Below are 16,582 nucleotides of genomic sequence, written 5' to 3'. Positions count from 1 at the left end.
ACAAGGACAGAAAGTCTATATGAAATAAGTCTGATTAAAAGGAAAGGAGGTAGGGACTTCCATGGTGGTCCGGTAGTCAGGAATCCACCTGCCAATGCAAAGGACACAGGTTTGATTCCGGTCTGGGTGGATTCCACATGATGCGGAACAACTCAGCCTGTGTGCCACAGTTACTGAAGCCTGCCTGCCAGGAGCCCATGCTGTGCAACAAGAGAGGCCACTGCAATAAGAAGTCTATGAACTGCAAGGAAGAGTGTCCCCACTTACCACATCTAGAGAAAGCCTGTGTGTACCAACAAAGCCCAGATCACCCAATAAGTGAAGAAATAACCTTACACAAAAATATAAGTTAAAAAATAAAGGATGTAAAAATCTATTCCTTGTAAAGACTAAGCATAAGGAAGCTAGAATGACTATATATTAAAACCAGGAGGCAAAGTACATTTCAGAACAAAGGGGTAGGTCTAGGGATAGAGTGAGTTATTTCATAATGATAAAGGGGTCAATTTATTAAGAAGATATTATTAATTTATATTCAATTGACTGGAAATTTCAACAGTGCTTTCCCAGTAATTGATAAACAAGCAGAAAGAAAAGAAAGGATATAGAAGACTTGAACCACACTATCCCACAGAGACTTCCTAACAATAAATATATCAATTCATCCAGAAAACAGAACAAAACTAAATTCTTACTCACTCAATAACAGAGCTTCAAAATACATAGAGCAAAAGCTGACAGAACTGAAAGAAGAAACGTATAATTATACAAATATAGTTAAAAATTTCAATATTCTATTCTCAGCAACTAAGAGTTAATGTGAAAGTATTAAAGACCAAAAAAAAAAAGCAATTCAGTAAAGACAAAGAAAGCATGAACACCAACACTGGACTTAATTCTTGACATTGACAGAACAATTCATCCAACAACAGAAGAATCCACACCTTCTTAAGGAGATGTGAGTAGCAGTTACTGCAGCAAAGGAAACTGGAGAGTGATATAAGATATGCCAGAAGGCAGCAGATAAAATAATTATAAAAGAAGAATGCATTTCAACTGTTGAAAGAAAAGGGCATAGGAGATCTGCTGATAAGTGATGATCTTGGCAGCAGCAGCTTCAATCTTCAATGGAGGAGTGGCTCACAGCCACACTATGATGTACTGGGAAATGAGGAGAGGGGAAAAAGCAAAGACACAACAAAAAGCTGTTGGGTGTGAGCTGAGGGGGATATGAGCTGAGGGGGATGTGAGTTCCTGGAAGTTTACCGTTCATGATGGGAACCATCAGAGCGTGGGTGTGGATGGAATGGCCCATCTCAGAGAAAGAAGTTCACGACACAGGCCAGAGAAGAAAAAAGACGCAGCTTCCTCGAGAGGCTGAGGGAGGTTAGGCTCCAAAGATTAAGAAGAATTTCCTTTAATAGAAAAAAAGGACACAAGCACAGAATGACTTAACAGTGAGAAAAAAAGAACTTTGGGGAATTTCCTGGCGGTCCAGAGGTTAAGGCTCCCTGACGCCCCTGAAGTGGGGCACAGATTCTATCCCTGATCAGGGAACTAAGATCCCACATGCAACGTGGCAGGGTCAAAAAGTAAAAAAATAAACAGGTAAAAAGAAAAAATACCATCAATATTATAGTTTATCAAAGAAAAATAATAAATGTGAAATACTATTAAATGGATAGTTTTCCATTTGAGGAGCATACTTGCCTTTGGGTTGTTTGCATCAAATAGACCAGTTGAAAGTCCAATCAGCAAGGAATTCTGTTTTTTATTTCTTGGTGGTGAATCAGAGTGAGATCGAAGTGGAAAGGATTCTTCTGGTGAACAGAGAACTGACTGAACCTGAGAAACTGCCTTCAGATGCTCAGAATAAACCACTTTATGGAAAAATGGTTCTGGTTGCATAGATTTATCTTTATCATGCTTAGAAGGTGGAGAATCATCCACTCCAGGTTCTGTGGAATAAAGGAAAGATTACATGAACAGTCTACACAATACTCAGCTTTCTAAGTGACAATGAAAAAATTCAGTATTTAACATGAATTATAGGCAAGAAACTCAATGTCTATCAGAAAAACAAAATCAAAATATATATGTGATTTCACTACCTTACAAATAACGTTCAACCCCAGGGTATGTTTTATTATCAGAAAGGAGATTTAATTTTTTACATACTTCTATTATATCAGAAGTTAGAAAATGTAGACACAAATCCAAAGACACGTGAGAAAATACTGTTTAAACATTCATACTTAAGAGTTCCAATTCAACTTCATTCCTATAGGTAAGATATTAAAAAACTGTACTTCTTATATTTTAATTAATAATATTAGAAATAAGAAGACCACTTATTTAATGTCTTCAGATAATGGCTTAGCTTTGGCAAGCAATTCTTTTTGTTTTGAATTTAAGTAAGACAACTGATTAAAAAGGTTTTATTGCCCACATTGACAAACAATACAGGCTTACAAATGCTGAGTACAGCAACCATAAAAAAGAATGAAATTCTGTCATTTGCAGCTACATAGATGGATTAAGAGAATATAATGCTTAGTGAAATAAGTCAGACAGAGAAAGATTAATACTGTATGATATCATTATATGTGGAATCCAAAAAATAATACCAATGAATCTATATACAAAATAGAAACAGGCTCACAGACACGGAAAACAAACATGTATAAACCAAAAAGGAGAGGGATGGGGAGGGGCAAATTAGGAGTATGGGATTAATTATTATTAATTGTAATAATTATATAACTATTATAATAACTATACAGTTATTAATATAGTGATATATTTTATCAATCATTGACCATTATTATTATTTATTTTATATTCTGCACAAAATAAATAACAAGAACCTACTGTCTGGCACAGGAACAATTCCCAGTATCTTATAATAACCTATACTGGAATCTAACCTGCAAATTAAAAAAATGAATCACTAGGCTATGCACCTGAAGCTAAAACAGTATTATAAATCAACTATACCCCAAAAATGTAATAAAAAATAAATACAGAGTACAGTGTACTATGCCTATAACATTTTTTAAGTGATTAAGGTGAATGGTAAGCAATGCTCTCTATTAACATACAGTCCAAATGGAACAGGTAGTGCTAACAACCTTCGAGAAAGTAATCAGGCCAATGCTGTGATGCTCACCTACATGAACCTCACTAAGGTGATCCACACTGCTCGGGGCTTTATCTTCAGAAAGTTCATTTTGCTGAATGGTGATCCTATCTTCCAATCTGCCATAAATAGATACATCAGTTACAAAAGCAAAATTTACCTGCAATAAAGGTACTCTCAGAGACAAGTAGAGCACAGGTCACCAACGTCCTGTGATCCCACTTCCAAATATTCTTCTCACTTACAGTGGCCCTCACAAGCACATCCTACCCTTCAGTTGTTCAAACCTCCACCAGTCAGGCTCATTCACGACACCAGCCTCAACATTCTCATCACAATCGTTCCCAGAGTGAAGCCCCTAGATGCCAGTAACAAATGGGAACCTGTCTGAAATACAAATTCTCAGGCCTTGCCCTAGCCCTGTGTGTCAGGAGCTTTGAAGGATATGGCTGAGCAAGCTGTATCCCTTACAGCAAAATGTATCCCATTATAGAAAAACGTTATAATGATTAAGAACTACCACTTTAACCAAACAAAACGCCTCGTAATAGCAGAAAACAGAACACGATTATAACACACTGTTGCTGCTGCTGCTAAGTCACTTCAGTCGTGTCTGACTCTGTGCAACCCCATAAACGGCAGCCCACCAGGCTCCCCCGTCCCTGGGATTCTCCAGGCAAGAACACTGGAGTGGGTTGCCATTTCCTTCTCCAATGCGTGAAAGTACTATGTAATACTTTGCAACTATTTAAAAAATGAAGTACAGATCTGTGTAACCAGATATGCATCAAGGGTCAAGATATATTATTAAGTAAGTAAAGTAACTTTCAGACCAAATGATACAAAATGTGTTAGACTTGAAACAATGCTGTTCAGCACAGTAAAATAAAAAGAATAGTTTGTACACAAATGTTTTAACTCTTAAAGGGAGTGAACTGATTTATGTAAAGAACTCACAATTTTTCTCTCAATAAATGTTGGGAACTAAATTCATGTACTATTTGTTAACAAAATTATAAAGACGAGAATATATTCCAAAAGATACCAGTAATTTATTTCTGGGCTTTTAGTTATAGTTCAGTTCAGTTGCTAAGGCATGTTCGACTCTTTGTAACCCCATGGACTGCAGCACACCACGCTTGCGTGTCCTTCAGCATCTCCCAGAGTTTGCTCAAACTCATGTCCATTGAGCTGATGATGCCATCCAAACATCTCATCCTGTCGCCCCCTTCTACTCTTGCCCTTAAACTTTCCCAGCATCAGGGTCTTTTCCAATGAGTCAGCTCTTTGTATCAGGTGGCCAAAATATTGGAGTTTCAGCTTCAGCATCAATCCTTCCAATGAATATTCAGGACTGATTTCTTTTAGGATTGACTAGGTTGGTCTCCTTGCAGTCCAAGGGACTCTCAAGAGTCTTCTCCAACACCACAGTTCAAAAGCATCAATTCTTCAGCACTCAGCTTTCTTTATGATCCAACTCTCACATACATACCTGACTACTAGAAAAACCACAGTTTTGACTAAGCAGAACTTTGTTGGTAAAGCAATGTCTCTGCTTTTTAATATGCTGTCTAGGTTGGTCATAGCTTTGCTTCCAAGGAGCAAGTATATTTTAATTTCATGGCTGCAGTCACTATCTGCAGTGATTTTAGAGCCAAGTCCCTCACTGTTTCCATTGTTTCCCCATATATTTGCCATGAAGTGGTGGGACCAGATGCCAAGATCTTAGTTTTCTGAATGTTGAGTTTTAAGCCAGCCTTTTCACTCTCCTCTTTCACTTTCATTAAGAGGCTCTTTAGTTCCTCTTCACTTTCTGCCATAAGGGTGGTGTCATCTGCATATCTGAGGTTATTGATATTTCTCCTGGAAAACTTGATTCCAGCTTGTGCTTCATCCAGCCCGGCATTTTGCATGATGTACTAGGCATATAAGTTAAATAAGCAGGGTGACAATATACAGCCTTGACGTATTCCTTTCCCAAGTTTGAACCCGTCAGTTGTTCTATGTCCAGTTCTAACCATTCGCTTCTTTACCTGCATATAGATTTCTCAGGAGGCAGGTCAGGTGGTCTGGTATTCCCATCTCTTTCAGAATTTTCCATAGTTTGTTGTGATCCACAGAGTCGAAGGCTCTGGCATAGTAAGTACAGCAGAAGTAGATGCTTTTCTGAAATTCTCTTGCTTTTGCTCTGATCCAACAGATGTTGACAATTCGATCTCTGGTTCCTCTGCCTTTTCTAAAACCAGCTGACGTTCTTGGTTCACGTACTGTTGAAGCCTTGCTTGGAGAATTTTCAGCTTTACTTTGCTAGCATGTAAAATGAGTGCAATTCTTTGGTAGTTTGAACATTCTTTGGCATTGCCTTTCTTTGGGACTGGAATAAAAACTGACCTTCTCCAGTCCTGTGGCCACTGCTGAGCTTTCCAGATGTGCTGGCATATTGAGTGCAGCACTTTCACAGCACCATCTTTTAGGTTTTGAAATAGCTCAGCTGGTATTCCATCACCTTCACTAGCTTTGTTCGTAGTGATGCTTTCTTTCTAAGGCCCATCTGACTTTGCATTCCAGGATGTCTGGCTCTAGGTGAGTGATAACACCATGTGGTTATCTGGGTCATGAAAATCTTTTTTGTACAGTTCTTCTGTGTATTCTTGCCACCTCTTAATATCTTGTGCTTCTGTAGGTCCATACCACTTCTGTCCTTTACTGTGTCCATATTTGCATGAAACATTCCCTTGGTATCTCTAATTTTCTTTAAGAGATCTCTAGCCTTTTCCATTCTATTGGTTTCCTCTATTTTTTTGCTTTGATCACTTAGAAAGGTTTCTTCTCTCTCCTTGCTTTTCTGTAGAACTCTGCATTTAAATGGGTATATCTGTCCTTTTCTCCTTTTCCTTTTGCTTCTCTTCTTTTCTCAGCTATTTGTAAGGCCTCCTCAGACAGCCATTTTGCCTTTTGCATTTCTTTTTCTTGGGGATGGCTTTTCTTTTTTTGATTATAAGGCAATTTTAATTTTGCTAGTACTTTTTCTGCTGCTGAGTCACTTCAGTTCAGCTCAGTTCAGTTGCTCAGTCATGTCCAACTCTTTGCGACCCCATGAATCACAGCACGCCAGGCCTCCCTGTCCATCACCAACTCCCAGAGTTCACTCAAACTCATGTCCATTGAGTTGGTGATGCCATCCAGCCATCTCATCCTCTGTTGTCCCCTTCTCCTCCCAATTCTTTGGAATCCCATGGACTGCAGCCTGCAAGACTCCTCTATTATGGGATTCTCCAGGCAAGAATACTGGAATGGGTTGCTATTTCCTCCTCAAGGAGATCTTCCCTATTCAGGGATCAAACCCACATCTTTTATGTCTCTTGCATTGGCAGGTGGGTTCTTTACTACCAGCACCACCTGGGAAGCCCCATATATGTGAGCTCATTTAGTTCATTTCAAATTTAAATAATTTTTTACTTCTTCAGTTTTAAATTGTGAGTAACTCTTATTTTTATTTTAAAAAGTTATTTATTTTTAATCATACAAGTAATATATTTTTTCATTTAAAATGCAATGCTTGATTCCTCAGAAAGGGAAACTAAGGTATGCAGGATAGTTCAATATTAGGTAACCTATTAATTTATTATGTTGATAGATGAGGGAAAACAATTACATGAATGGTTCCACTGATGCCAAAAAGTCATTTGATATAATACATTCTAGACTTTTTAGCCAGTAAAATGAGCCGACACTGCTTGAGCTAGAAATTATAGTCATGCCTAATGATGGTTAACATTAGAAACATTTCACTGAAGTTAAGAACAAGAGAGAGAACCCTACTTCCAATATTTAACTGCATGAAATGTACTAAGTGATGCAACTGGAGAGAAAGAAATGAGTGTGAAAAAACTGGAAAGACAGAAAGCCATTATTTTCATATGACTGTATATATGAAACATGCAAAAGATTCAACTGAAAGTCTACATGAACAATAGTAAGATACCAATAAGACAGTGGTAACAAAACCAACATAAAGAAAGTGTAAGCTTTCATATATACCACCTTTTAGTTCCACGATCTCACAGAGGAATAGTTATCACTAATAAGATAATCACAAGATGATATAGCCAGGAATAAGCTTACCAATAACAGTGCAGAGCTTAGATGAAAGCCTGAATTGGGCGGGAAGGGGAGGCGACTATATTTATATACATGCAAATTAACCTCACTAAAGGTTAGCCACTGTAGCATCATCTGTCATAGCAACTAGTAAAGGAGACTAATTAGAGCTACGGTATATCCATATATTGGAACACTACGTGGCCTTAAAGCAGCAAAAAAGAGGAAGCCCTCTGTGTATTAATATGAAAAAATTCCAATAACTGACATAAAATGGTGGAAAAACTCTGTGCCTTATAACAACAACTATATTTAAAAGTAAAGGTGAAAGGTGCTCAGTCGTGCCTGACTCTTTGTGACCCTATGGACTGTAACCCTCCAGGCTCCTCTGTCTGTGGAATTCTCAGGCAAGAATACTGGAGTGGGTAGCCTTTCTCTTCTCCAGGGGATCTTCTCAACCCAAGGGATCGAACCTAGGTCTCTCGCATTGCAGGCGGATCTTTACCATCTGAGCCACAAGGGAAGTCCATTTAAAAGTGAGGGAGACTATATCTTCGCTTTTGCTTCTGTATATATTAATCATGTTTGGAAAGAGGACAGAGTGGGAATTTGCTGGGTGGGGACCAAAGTGGGAAACAGACCTTTTACTGTATATTTTTATACACTTGCTGATTTCTGAACCTCACAAATGTGATACTTATTCCCAAATAATCGTAATTGATTTAATGTAATATTGGGTTACTCCAGTATTTCCGTGAAAGGCATGACATGAAGGGAGCAGGTGTGAAATGCAAGGGAAGAGGTGACGTACTCAACCTCCTCTGCTCCTTCTCTCTCAGTGACCCACATGTCGAGAACGGGTTGGGGCAAACCACCATCTCTGTCTGCTCCGCTTGGCTCCTGCAGCACTTCTGCCTCCAAGTCATCAGGCTCTGCAAGGCAAAAACAGGGCAAGAAACAGGTCTCAAAGCAAAATCCACTTAAAGAAAACAGAATAAATCTCTTATAGATGATCATACCTCGTTTTCAGGCTAATGCAGTAACTGCAACAAAAAATCAGTAGTTTATCTATAGATCCTTAATCTTACTGTCTTTACACTCTAGTTGTTTCTGAAATAACAGATTTCTGCTTTTGCATTTTCACTGCAATAAAAATACCCAGAATAAATATAGTGTACTCTGTATTTTTCATTATTATCAAAAAGTTTTTCTTCATTAACATTTCAGTAATATACAAATTGCTTTCTAGATGACATAAAAACTTATAGAATAACACTATCTGTGGCCAGAAATATGGACAGAAAGCAGAATATAATATGATTGATTAGTAACTGATGGGATAGTTCAATCATCAAAAATAAATTTAAAAAAACCCTCTTACCTGGACTTTCACAGTGAAAAGGTAAATATAACTAGAGTGCTAAACCTATTTTCCTAAACCCTCAAATAATTACCAACCAGGGAACTATCTCTGTTCTCTGGCAGTGGCTCATTTTTCACATGGGTGATATTTCTGAAAGTTAACAGCAATGAGAGCTTCATTTGCTCTTTTTCCTGTCCAATTATCCAAATTATCGACACTTTCTTGTTTCAGTCACCATGGCCACTCCTTTTTTTTCTTCTCTATTTTAAAAGTTTCTAATTAGTTGTCCTGTTTAGAGAGATAATTGGTACTATACCAATCCTTAAAATTTTCATCTTTTATTCAAATGATTTTTTGGTCACCCTTACAAGTAAGCACTTGGAGGAGGGGTGTCCTACTCAAAAATTTTTAAATGAGTAGCTGTTCTCTGGCACCTTAAGCCACATCAATGTGACTCATTCCACAAGCTAGATTTGTGACTGTACTGCCCACAAAGGCAATGATATTTACTACGTGGTTCTTGCAGAAAAAGTGTCCCAGCTCTAATAGGCTATACAGTCACTATTATTAAATATACACCTAACAAGTTCTTTTTTTTTTTTTAAGAAAAGAAATAAGATGCCCATTAACTAAGATTCTAGTGAACAAGACTAATTCACAAGACTACAAGGTCACACATGTGGCAGCTGTCCAGCCTTCCTCTCATCCAGAGGGGGCTCTGTTGTCCCAAGTCCCTGAGTCTGGATCAGTAGTATGATTGCCTGGACCTGTGGGGTACAGCTGGAGTCCTGTAGGCCTGCCCACATCTAGCCTTTTAAGAGAATCGGCAGTTTCCACTTTGGAATCTGGAAGCTTAAACCACCAAACGGTTTAAGGACCCTGGACAGACAACATGGCAAGGCCCTGGGACTTACAGCATGGGAGTGTGACCCAGCAGCGCAGGCCCAGCTGAGCCGAGATGCCAGGTGTGGAGTGACAGCATCTCCCACCCAAGTGAGCGCAGCTGATGGCTCAACACCACTGAGCGATGCCAGCTGATGCCATGAGGAGGAGAAGGAATCTCCCAGTTCCTAATCCACAGAATGTGAGATAAATCAAGACTGTTAAGTCATTAAGTCTGGGAAGCAAACTGCTTTACAGTGAGAGATAACTGAAACAGAATATCCTATCTGAAGACAGGGTGTTGACAGGACAAAGGTTAGATATGTGCACTGGTTTGGGGACAGGCCAGCATCTGACACTGGAAGGTTTCAAGGAGGCTGTGGTGAGAGCCTGGCCCGTGAAGGGCGGTTACTAGAGGGTGGGAAAAAAGGCATTCTTGTGACCTGGTGGCAGAAAGTGGTCCTGTGACATGAAAAAGGATGAAAGAAAATGCACCTAAGAGATTCAGTGACTGAGCTAAGGAGCTATCTGAGTAGACCATTTACAGCGCCAGTGAGATTCCTAAGGCAGCCACTTATAAACTACAAGGAGAAAAAGGTGTGTTGAAGAAAGATCTGTTTAGCTCATGAAGAGAACTCAGAAGAGGAAGTTTCTCAAGGGAAAAGATGCTTCCAGATAGACACTAACCTCAGGCAAAGTATGCCTGTGGTCTCAGGGCATGGTCTCAGGGCAAAGACAGAGGTCAAAAACAGAAGGCCATAAGACCTTCTGCTGGGGCACAGAAGATTTAAAGGTCTGTCTTTCTGACTCTTGCTGTTGGATAAGACTGCTGAGCATCTCAATTGCCTTCCTCACAGAAACTGCAGGCAGAGGGCACGGTCTCAAAAAACAAACCCAAACCAAAAATCCCAGTGGTTTTTCACTAAATGTCAGTAACATTCACAAAAAAATTCACCAAAATCATTAATACTTGCAGAAGCACTCCCCAGCGTGACTGAAAGGAAAGATACAGCCCAACAGAAGAGCTTTTGAGGGCACCAATGTTTGGTGGGAGGGAAGAAAGCTGGCCGAGCTACTCCTGGTTGGATCCCGTTTCTATGTACCCACAGTCTTGTACCTTCCCTATTTTTGACAAGGAGTCTCACGTCCTCTTCACCACTGTTAGATTTATGAGTGAAAAAGCAACTGAAAAGAACTCTCTAGGTCTTCAGATTGAAAGTAAATGTATTCAAAGAACTGCACCCAAAGAACCTCATTTAAACACAGATCTGACCTTGATGACAACATCTGAGCCAATGTCATAATAAGATGTGGCTATGAAGAGTCAGTGTATTCTGCAGGTGAGGGGATGTAAATAAGTTTGGTAAAAGGGCAGGAACTGACATTAAAGATGGCTACAAAAACAAAGACTCTTGACAGTCCATTGGACTGAAAGGAGATCAAACCAGTCAACCCTAAAGGAAATCAACCCTGAATAATCACTGGAAGGACTGATGCTGAAGCTCCAATACTTTCGCCAGCTGGTATGAAGAGCCGACTCACTGGAAAAGGCTGTGACGCTGGGAAAGACTGAAGACAGGAGAAGGGGACAACAGAAGATGAGATAGTATCACTGACTCAACTGACAGAAGTTTGAGCAAACTCTGGGAGATGGTGAAGGACAGTGAAGCCTGGTGTGCTGCAGTCCGTGGAGTCGCAAAGAGTTGGATATGACTAAATGACTCAACAACAACAATAACAAAACATTTAACCCTTTTACCCTTGAGAGGTGTCTGTTTCCCCTCCCTCTGAATCCAGGCTTGTTTGTAACTACTTTGACCAATGAAGTACAGCAGAAGCAACCCTGTGCCAGTTCGGAGACTAGCTTCTACGAGCATAAGCAGCTTCTGCCTGTGTACCTGTGAGCCATGGAAGACGTCAGACCACCCTGCTGGACAGAGTACAGAGAAAGGCCTGGAGGCTGTATGAAGAGAAAGGGGCCGGCCTCACCGTCTTTCAGCTCTACCAGTCAGGACACCAGTTAAGCCCTCCTGGACCCGTGAGACCAGGTCATCACAGTGGTGACAGCACATGCACTAGAAAAGCACGGGGGTGAGCCAGGGCTTGACTCAACTCCCAACACACAAAATGAGGAGACAGAGTAAAATGGACGTTGTTCTAACACTAAGTTTTGGGGTGATTTGCAATGTGGTGATAAAAAAAGACCTGGTACTGGAAAAATAGTGAACCTAATTTGAGATGAATCACCCAAACATAAACAAATATTTTGAAGGTTTGTTTATAAGGAAGACAATGAAGTATTATTAAACCAAATAAATCTCCTTTTGCCCCATGAAAACATACCCTCCAAATCTCCTTCTGGTTTCAATGCTGTCTGCGGAGATGCTTCACTAATGTTTGGACTGTTTGTCTCAACAGAAGAATCAAGAGTAGCTGATGGATTCATTTCAAGTGGAATACATTTTACTTTTTCTTCTTCAATAATTAAGGATTTGCAATTCTCACTTTCAGGAGGAATCTCTGAGACAACAAAAATGAAAAATCATGCTATGTTCTCACATTGACTTGACTTTTATCTGCAAAAGCATTTAGAACAAAGTTCACTCTCACACCAGGTAACTACTAGTTAAGTTCTGTTATGTACTAGAAATTAATAAATGATTAAGGCATATGATAGTCAAATTAAATTTAAATTCAAAGGCATTTTTTAAATAAAGATACTGTTTTTCAGGCTTTTCAGATCAGTTAGAAAAATGTTTGACTTTACTTAAAAGTCACAGCTCTCATTCAGTTTAAAAGTATTTTGAACTGAAGACATTTCAGCATCAAAGCTATGTATGACACAAGAGTGTGCGAACCTTTTTGAAGGACTGACACTTGGTTTAACGACTCATTTACTGTGTTTGGGTGTTTACGGTGTTCTCCACTTGAGAAACCAGCGATACTCTTTCTTGAGTTCCTAGTTCTCTGTACATTCTCCTCTAAGCTCTGTACCTCATCTATAATTACTGATGACAAGCAGAGCTATGAAGATGTATCAAACTGTACAACTGAATAGGATATTTTTCTAAATGGTGTCATACACAGATGATACGACTGACCATCAGAACTCTTCTATTCACTGGGACTGGGTCTACATTATGCCTGTGGATAGACATTTAAATGATTATGAACTGTACAAATTTCTTAAAATTTATTTCTAAAATAAAATCTGCAACTATATAGAATGAAGTCATATCGTTCGTATGTGTGTAGTTTTATAGTAATACTGTCAATAAAAACATTTCACCTTTGTTGTATGAATGTAATTTTATTTTTCAAAACCACTCATATATGGTTTTGTTGAGTGATTACATATATATGCATAGGAATGCTTTGTTCAAATGTATTTCAGATTTTCAATGATCATAAACAAACCTTAACTTTTTGTATAAAAACCCTTTATATAAAATGCATAATATTATATATAATATTCAGAATACAATTATTTTGGTAAGTTAGTTTGCATTTTTAATGTCTCGGTTGCAGCATTTAGTTATTTGAAACATACTGAAGCTTGACAATAGTTAAAAATAATACAGTTACTTGATAATAAAGCTACAAATACCAAGTGGTGAGAAAATTTAAAAATAAACATGAATTTCTAAGGTGGTTAACATGGTTTATTTGCCTCTTCCTTTGGGTGAAACTTTTACTTCTATACAGAAATGTCAGAATTACATACATACATACATATATGTGTATAAACATATCAGGGTGATATCTTTAAAATTATGAACTCATGTTTTTGTGTGTTTTTGTGGCAAGTGCTCAGAAACTTTCCATCCTTCTAACTGCTGTCTGGAGAGCGTGGATTTGCCTGGAACAGCTCACTGCAGTGACTGGAAGACACCCACTCCTTGGAGATACTGCTCTCCGGTTCACTGCTGGGAGCCCCCACCCGAGTTCTGTCTTAGCTAACCTGCTAGATTTATGTCTATACCTTGAACAAGCCTCCTGGATCTGAACTGGTCAATTTATCCCCATGATGCTTTCTTCCCCCCACCTCAGTCACTCCATGCTCACATCTTAGAGATCCTGTCAATAAACACAGCTCCTCAGAATGTTCAAAGTTAACTGTCCCACCTCCTAACCCCTAACATCCTGTGTTCCCACTCATCACCCTCTGCTACCCCACCCAAACCCGACCAGGACGCACAACCCACTGATCCTACCACAGATACTCTCCCCACCTTCCCCATTAAAATTTATCCAAGACTCCATCATTAAAAACATTCTCCTCCAAAGGTGCTCAACACAGTGTATTTCCAGCAAACAATTCCATCTTCTGTCTGGCATGTCTGAACACACGTGACTGAAGTGGGTGGGGAAAAGCAGAGAGCCCTGCTCACTGTCTGAGCTTAACTCATCATCACTAAAGCCAGGTGGGCCCTCTTTGCTGCCCACAGTCCATCTGTAACCCTGGGCCAGCAGGAACTGCCTGGTTCAGTTAACCCCCTTAGGGAACAAAGTTGTGAACAGGTATCTGTGAGCTGTTTTACCTTACTTCTTCCTAGTCAACAAGAACAAAACTACAGTGCTGCTCATGCTTTGGAACATGTTCCCTTCACCAAGCCTCATCAACAGTCTGACAGTGGCAGAGGTCACACCTGTGATCTGTTCAGTCTGACTCTTCTGCTATAAAAAAGTATCTATTAAAACTGGGAATAAGCACCATGAGGACTGAAGACTGGTCTAGAGGGTCTCAAATACAGTGAGAAGAAAAAGAAATGATCAAAGAAATACTGGACAAAAACACTAATTCTCACTATTGACAATATAATCTACACATGCAACCAACCAAAGGAAAGCCAACGTAATGGAAAATAAGCAACACACTTGACTAGGCACTGCAAAACAAGACTGTATACATCTTACTAAGGAATGTTTGGATGGCACACCAAAGCATGAGCAACAGAAGGAAAAAAAAAGAAAAACAAAAAGTGAGACTACATAAGAGTAAAAAGCTTCTGCACAAAAGGGAATCTACAGAATAATAAAAAATATCTGTATACTATATATGTGATAAGAGTTTAACATAAAATATTTAAGGAACTCACACAACTCAACAGCAAAAAAAAAACTGGCATATAAAAATGTTTTGCCATTATTAATTGATGATAGCAATTTTTAAGTGGGCAAAGAGTAACTAACAAGGACCTCCTGTAGCACAGGGAGCTCTACCAATATTCTGTGAAGACCTACATGGGAGAGGAGTCTAGAGAAGAGTGGTTTTCTGTATAGATATGTGACTGAAGCACTTTGCTGTACACCTGAAACTTCTACAACAGTATAAATCTACTACACTTCAATAAAAATAAAACTTGTTTTAAAAAGTAAAGGAACTGAATAGACATTTCTCCAAAGACATACAAATGGCCAACAGATATATGAAGAGGAGCTCAATATCACTGGTAATCAGGGAAATGCAAATCAAAATCACAATGAGAGATCATTTCATTCTTGTTACCATAGTTATTATAAAAAAAAGAGAGATGACAAATACTGACGGGGATGTGAAGAAATGGGAACCCTTGTGCACTATTAGCAGGAACGTGAACTGGTGTAGCCTCTCTGGAGAACAGTACTGAGGTTCTTCAAAACATGAAAAATAAAACTATACAGAAATTCCATTTCCGAGTATTTCTTGAAAGAAAATTAAATCAGAATCTTGAAGGGATATCTTCACTTCTACATTTACTGGAGAACTATTCACAGTAGCCAGGACATGGAAAGAAATGGAGTGTACACGAATGAATGGATAAAGAAAATGGGGTATGTGTGTATATATATACACACACACAGTAGAAGAGTATTCACCCTTAAGAATGAAGGAGATCCATGGAAGATATCATTCTAAATGTTACAAATAAGTCAGACACAAAAAGATAAACACTGTATGATATCATATATAAATGGAATCTAAAAAGCTGAACTCACAGAAACTGGAACAGTGGTTGCCAGGGTCTCAGAGGTGGGAGAAACAGGGAGATGTCTCTAAGGGGTACAAGCCTTCAGCTGTTTAAATTTATGTTTATGCATAAGTTTCTAAAGCTCTAACACACAGCGTGGTTAATTACAGTTACCAATAAATGTATAGCTGCTAAGAGAGTAAATCTTAAGTGCTCAGGCATCACATACACAAATGAACTAAGTATGTTTTTAACATTACTTCTAATATAAAAAAAATAGCTTCTTTGCTCACCACTTCTAATAGTTGTGTTTTCCAATAGTTCTGTCTGAAGTTGTAGTTCAGCTTCTCCAAGTATCCTCAGAACAGAATCTGTAGGACTTTTCCCCCAGACTTTTCTTGGAGATCCACTAGGATCTAATTTAATAACCTCTCCCACTGTATGTTCTGAAAGAAAAAGATATAAAAAATTTCAGTGATAGAATCTAATAACAACATTGCATTAAAGGCAGATTCTAGTTTTAGGAAATATAAAAATGGAAAAAATGTAAGTTTTGTTTCTACAACATTTTTACTTGAGAAAAAAAGTTTTAACTAGGAATAATTTGGGATAGTACAAAAATAGATAAAATTTGTTAATATTTTGTTTCTATAAATTGCAGAGAATAGAAAAAAAATCCTAAGACAAATGTGCCTATGGATTAAAAGTAGAGAAAAGTACTCTAAGAAAATTTGTTTTATCTTCTTTATCCTAAGTAAGCAACTGACACTTCCTATTTGACAATAATAATTTGGGGTTAACCTTTTGAACAAAATTTTGCAAAGCAAAAGAGAGAAAATCACCTACTGAAGTTTGTCTTCAGAACATTTGGTAATAATTAATACATGAAGCATACAGGTACCCAGCAGTAATAGATAGGATATACTCTCAAATATTATGGGGTATGTAAGTCATACAAACTTTCAACAGTGACCAAATACATGATACATATTTTTGTGTACCCATCCATGAAAGTAAATACCTGCAATTTATCAGACAATATTCGGTTTTGTTTAGGCAAAATGATTACCATGAGAAACGATTTTTAAAAGGATGGTTAAAAAGAGCAAAGAATACTGAAGAGACCCATAACTTACAGCCACATGG

The 16,582-nt window shown here is 38.4% G+C and overlaps 1 protein-coding gene across 19 annotated transcripts in view; it reads right to left on the bottom strand.

Moving 5' to 3' along the window:
• The window catches only part of NEK1 (NIMA related kinase 1), a 124,856-nt gene that overhangs the window by 16,644 nt on the left and 91,630 nt on the right, over positions 1-16,582 (bottom strand). For 11 of the 19 annotated variants that reach the window (XM_060411051.1, XM_012129594.5, XM_060411052.1 and 8 more), the window contains 5 exons: positions 15,730-15,882; positions 11,829-12,005; positions 8,052-8,172; positions 3,170-3,258; positions 1,711-1,958 (listed from right to left, as the gene is read on the bottom strand). In XM_060411051.1, coding sequence (XP_060267034.1) covers positions 1,711-1,958; positions 3,170-3,258; positions 8,052-8,172; positions 11,829-12,005; positions 15,730-15,882 — 788 coding nt within the window. The remainder of the gene's footprint in view (positions 1-1,710; positions 1,959-3,169; positions 3,259-8,051; positions 8,173-11,828; positions 12,006-15,729; positions 15,883-16,582) is intronic. The other 8 variants (XM_060411058.1, XM_012129642.5, XM_060411059.1 and 5 more) reach the window with 1 other exon arrangement.

The sequence above is a fragment of the Ovis aries genome, chromosome 2 (assembly GCF_016772045.2).
Source record: "Ovis aries strain OAR_USU_Benz2616 breed Rambouillet chromosome 2, ARS-UI_Ramb_v3.0, whole genome shotgun sequence".
NCBI lineage: Eukaryota > Metazoa > Chordata > Mammalia > Artiodactyla > Bovidae > Ovis > Ovis aries.
Note: the sequence above shows the minus strand (reverse complement) of the source record. Positions and strands in the feature narration are given on the sequence as shown.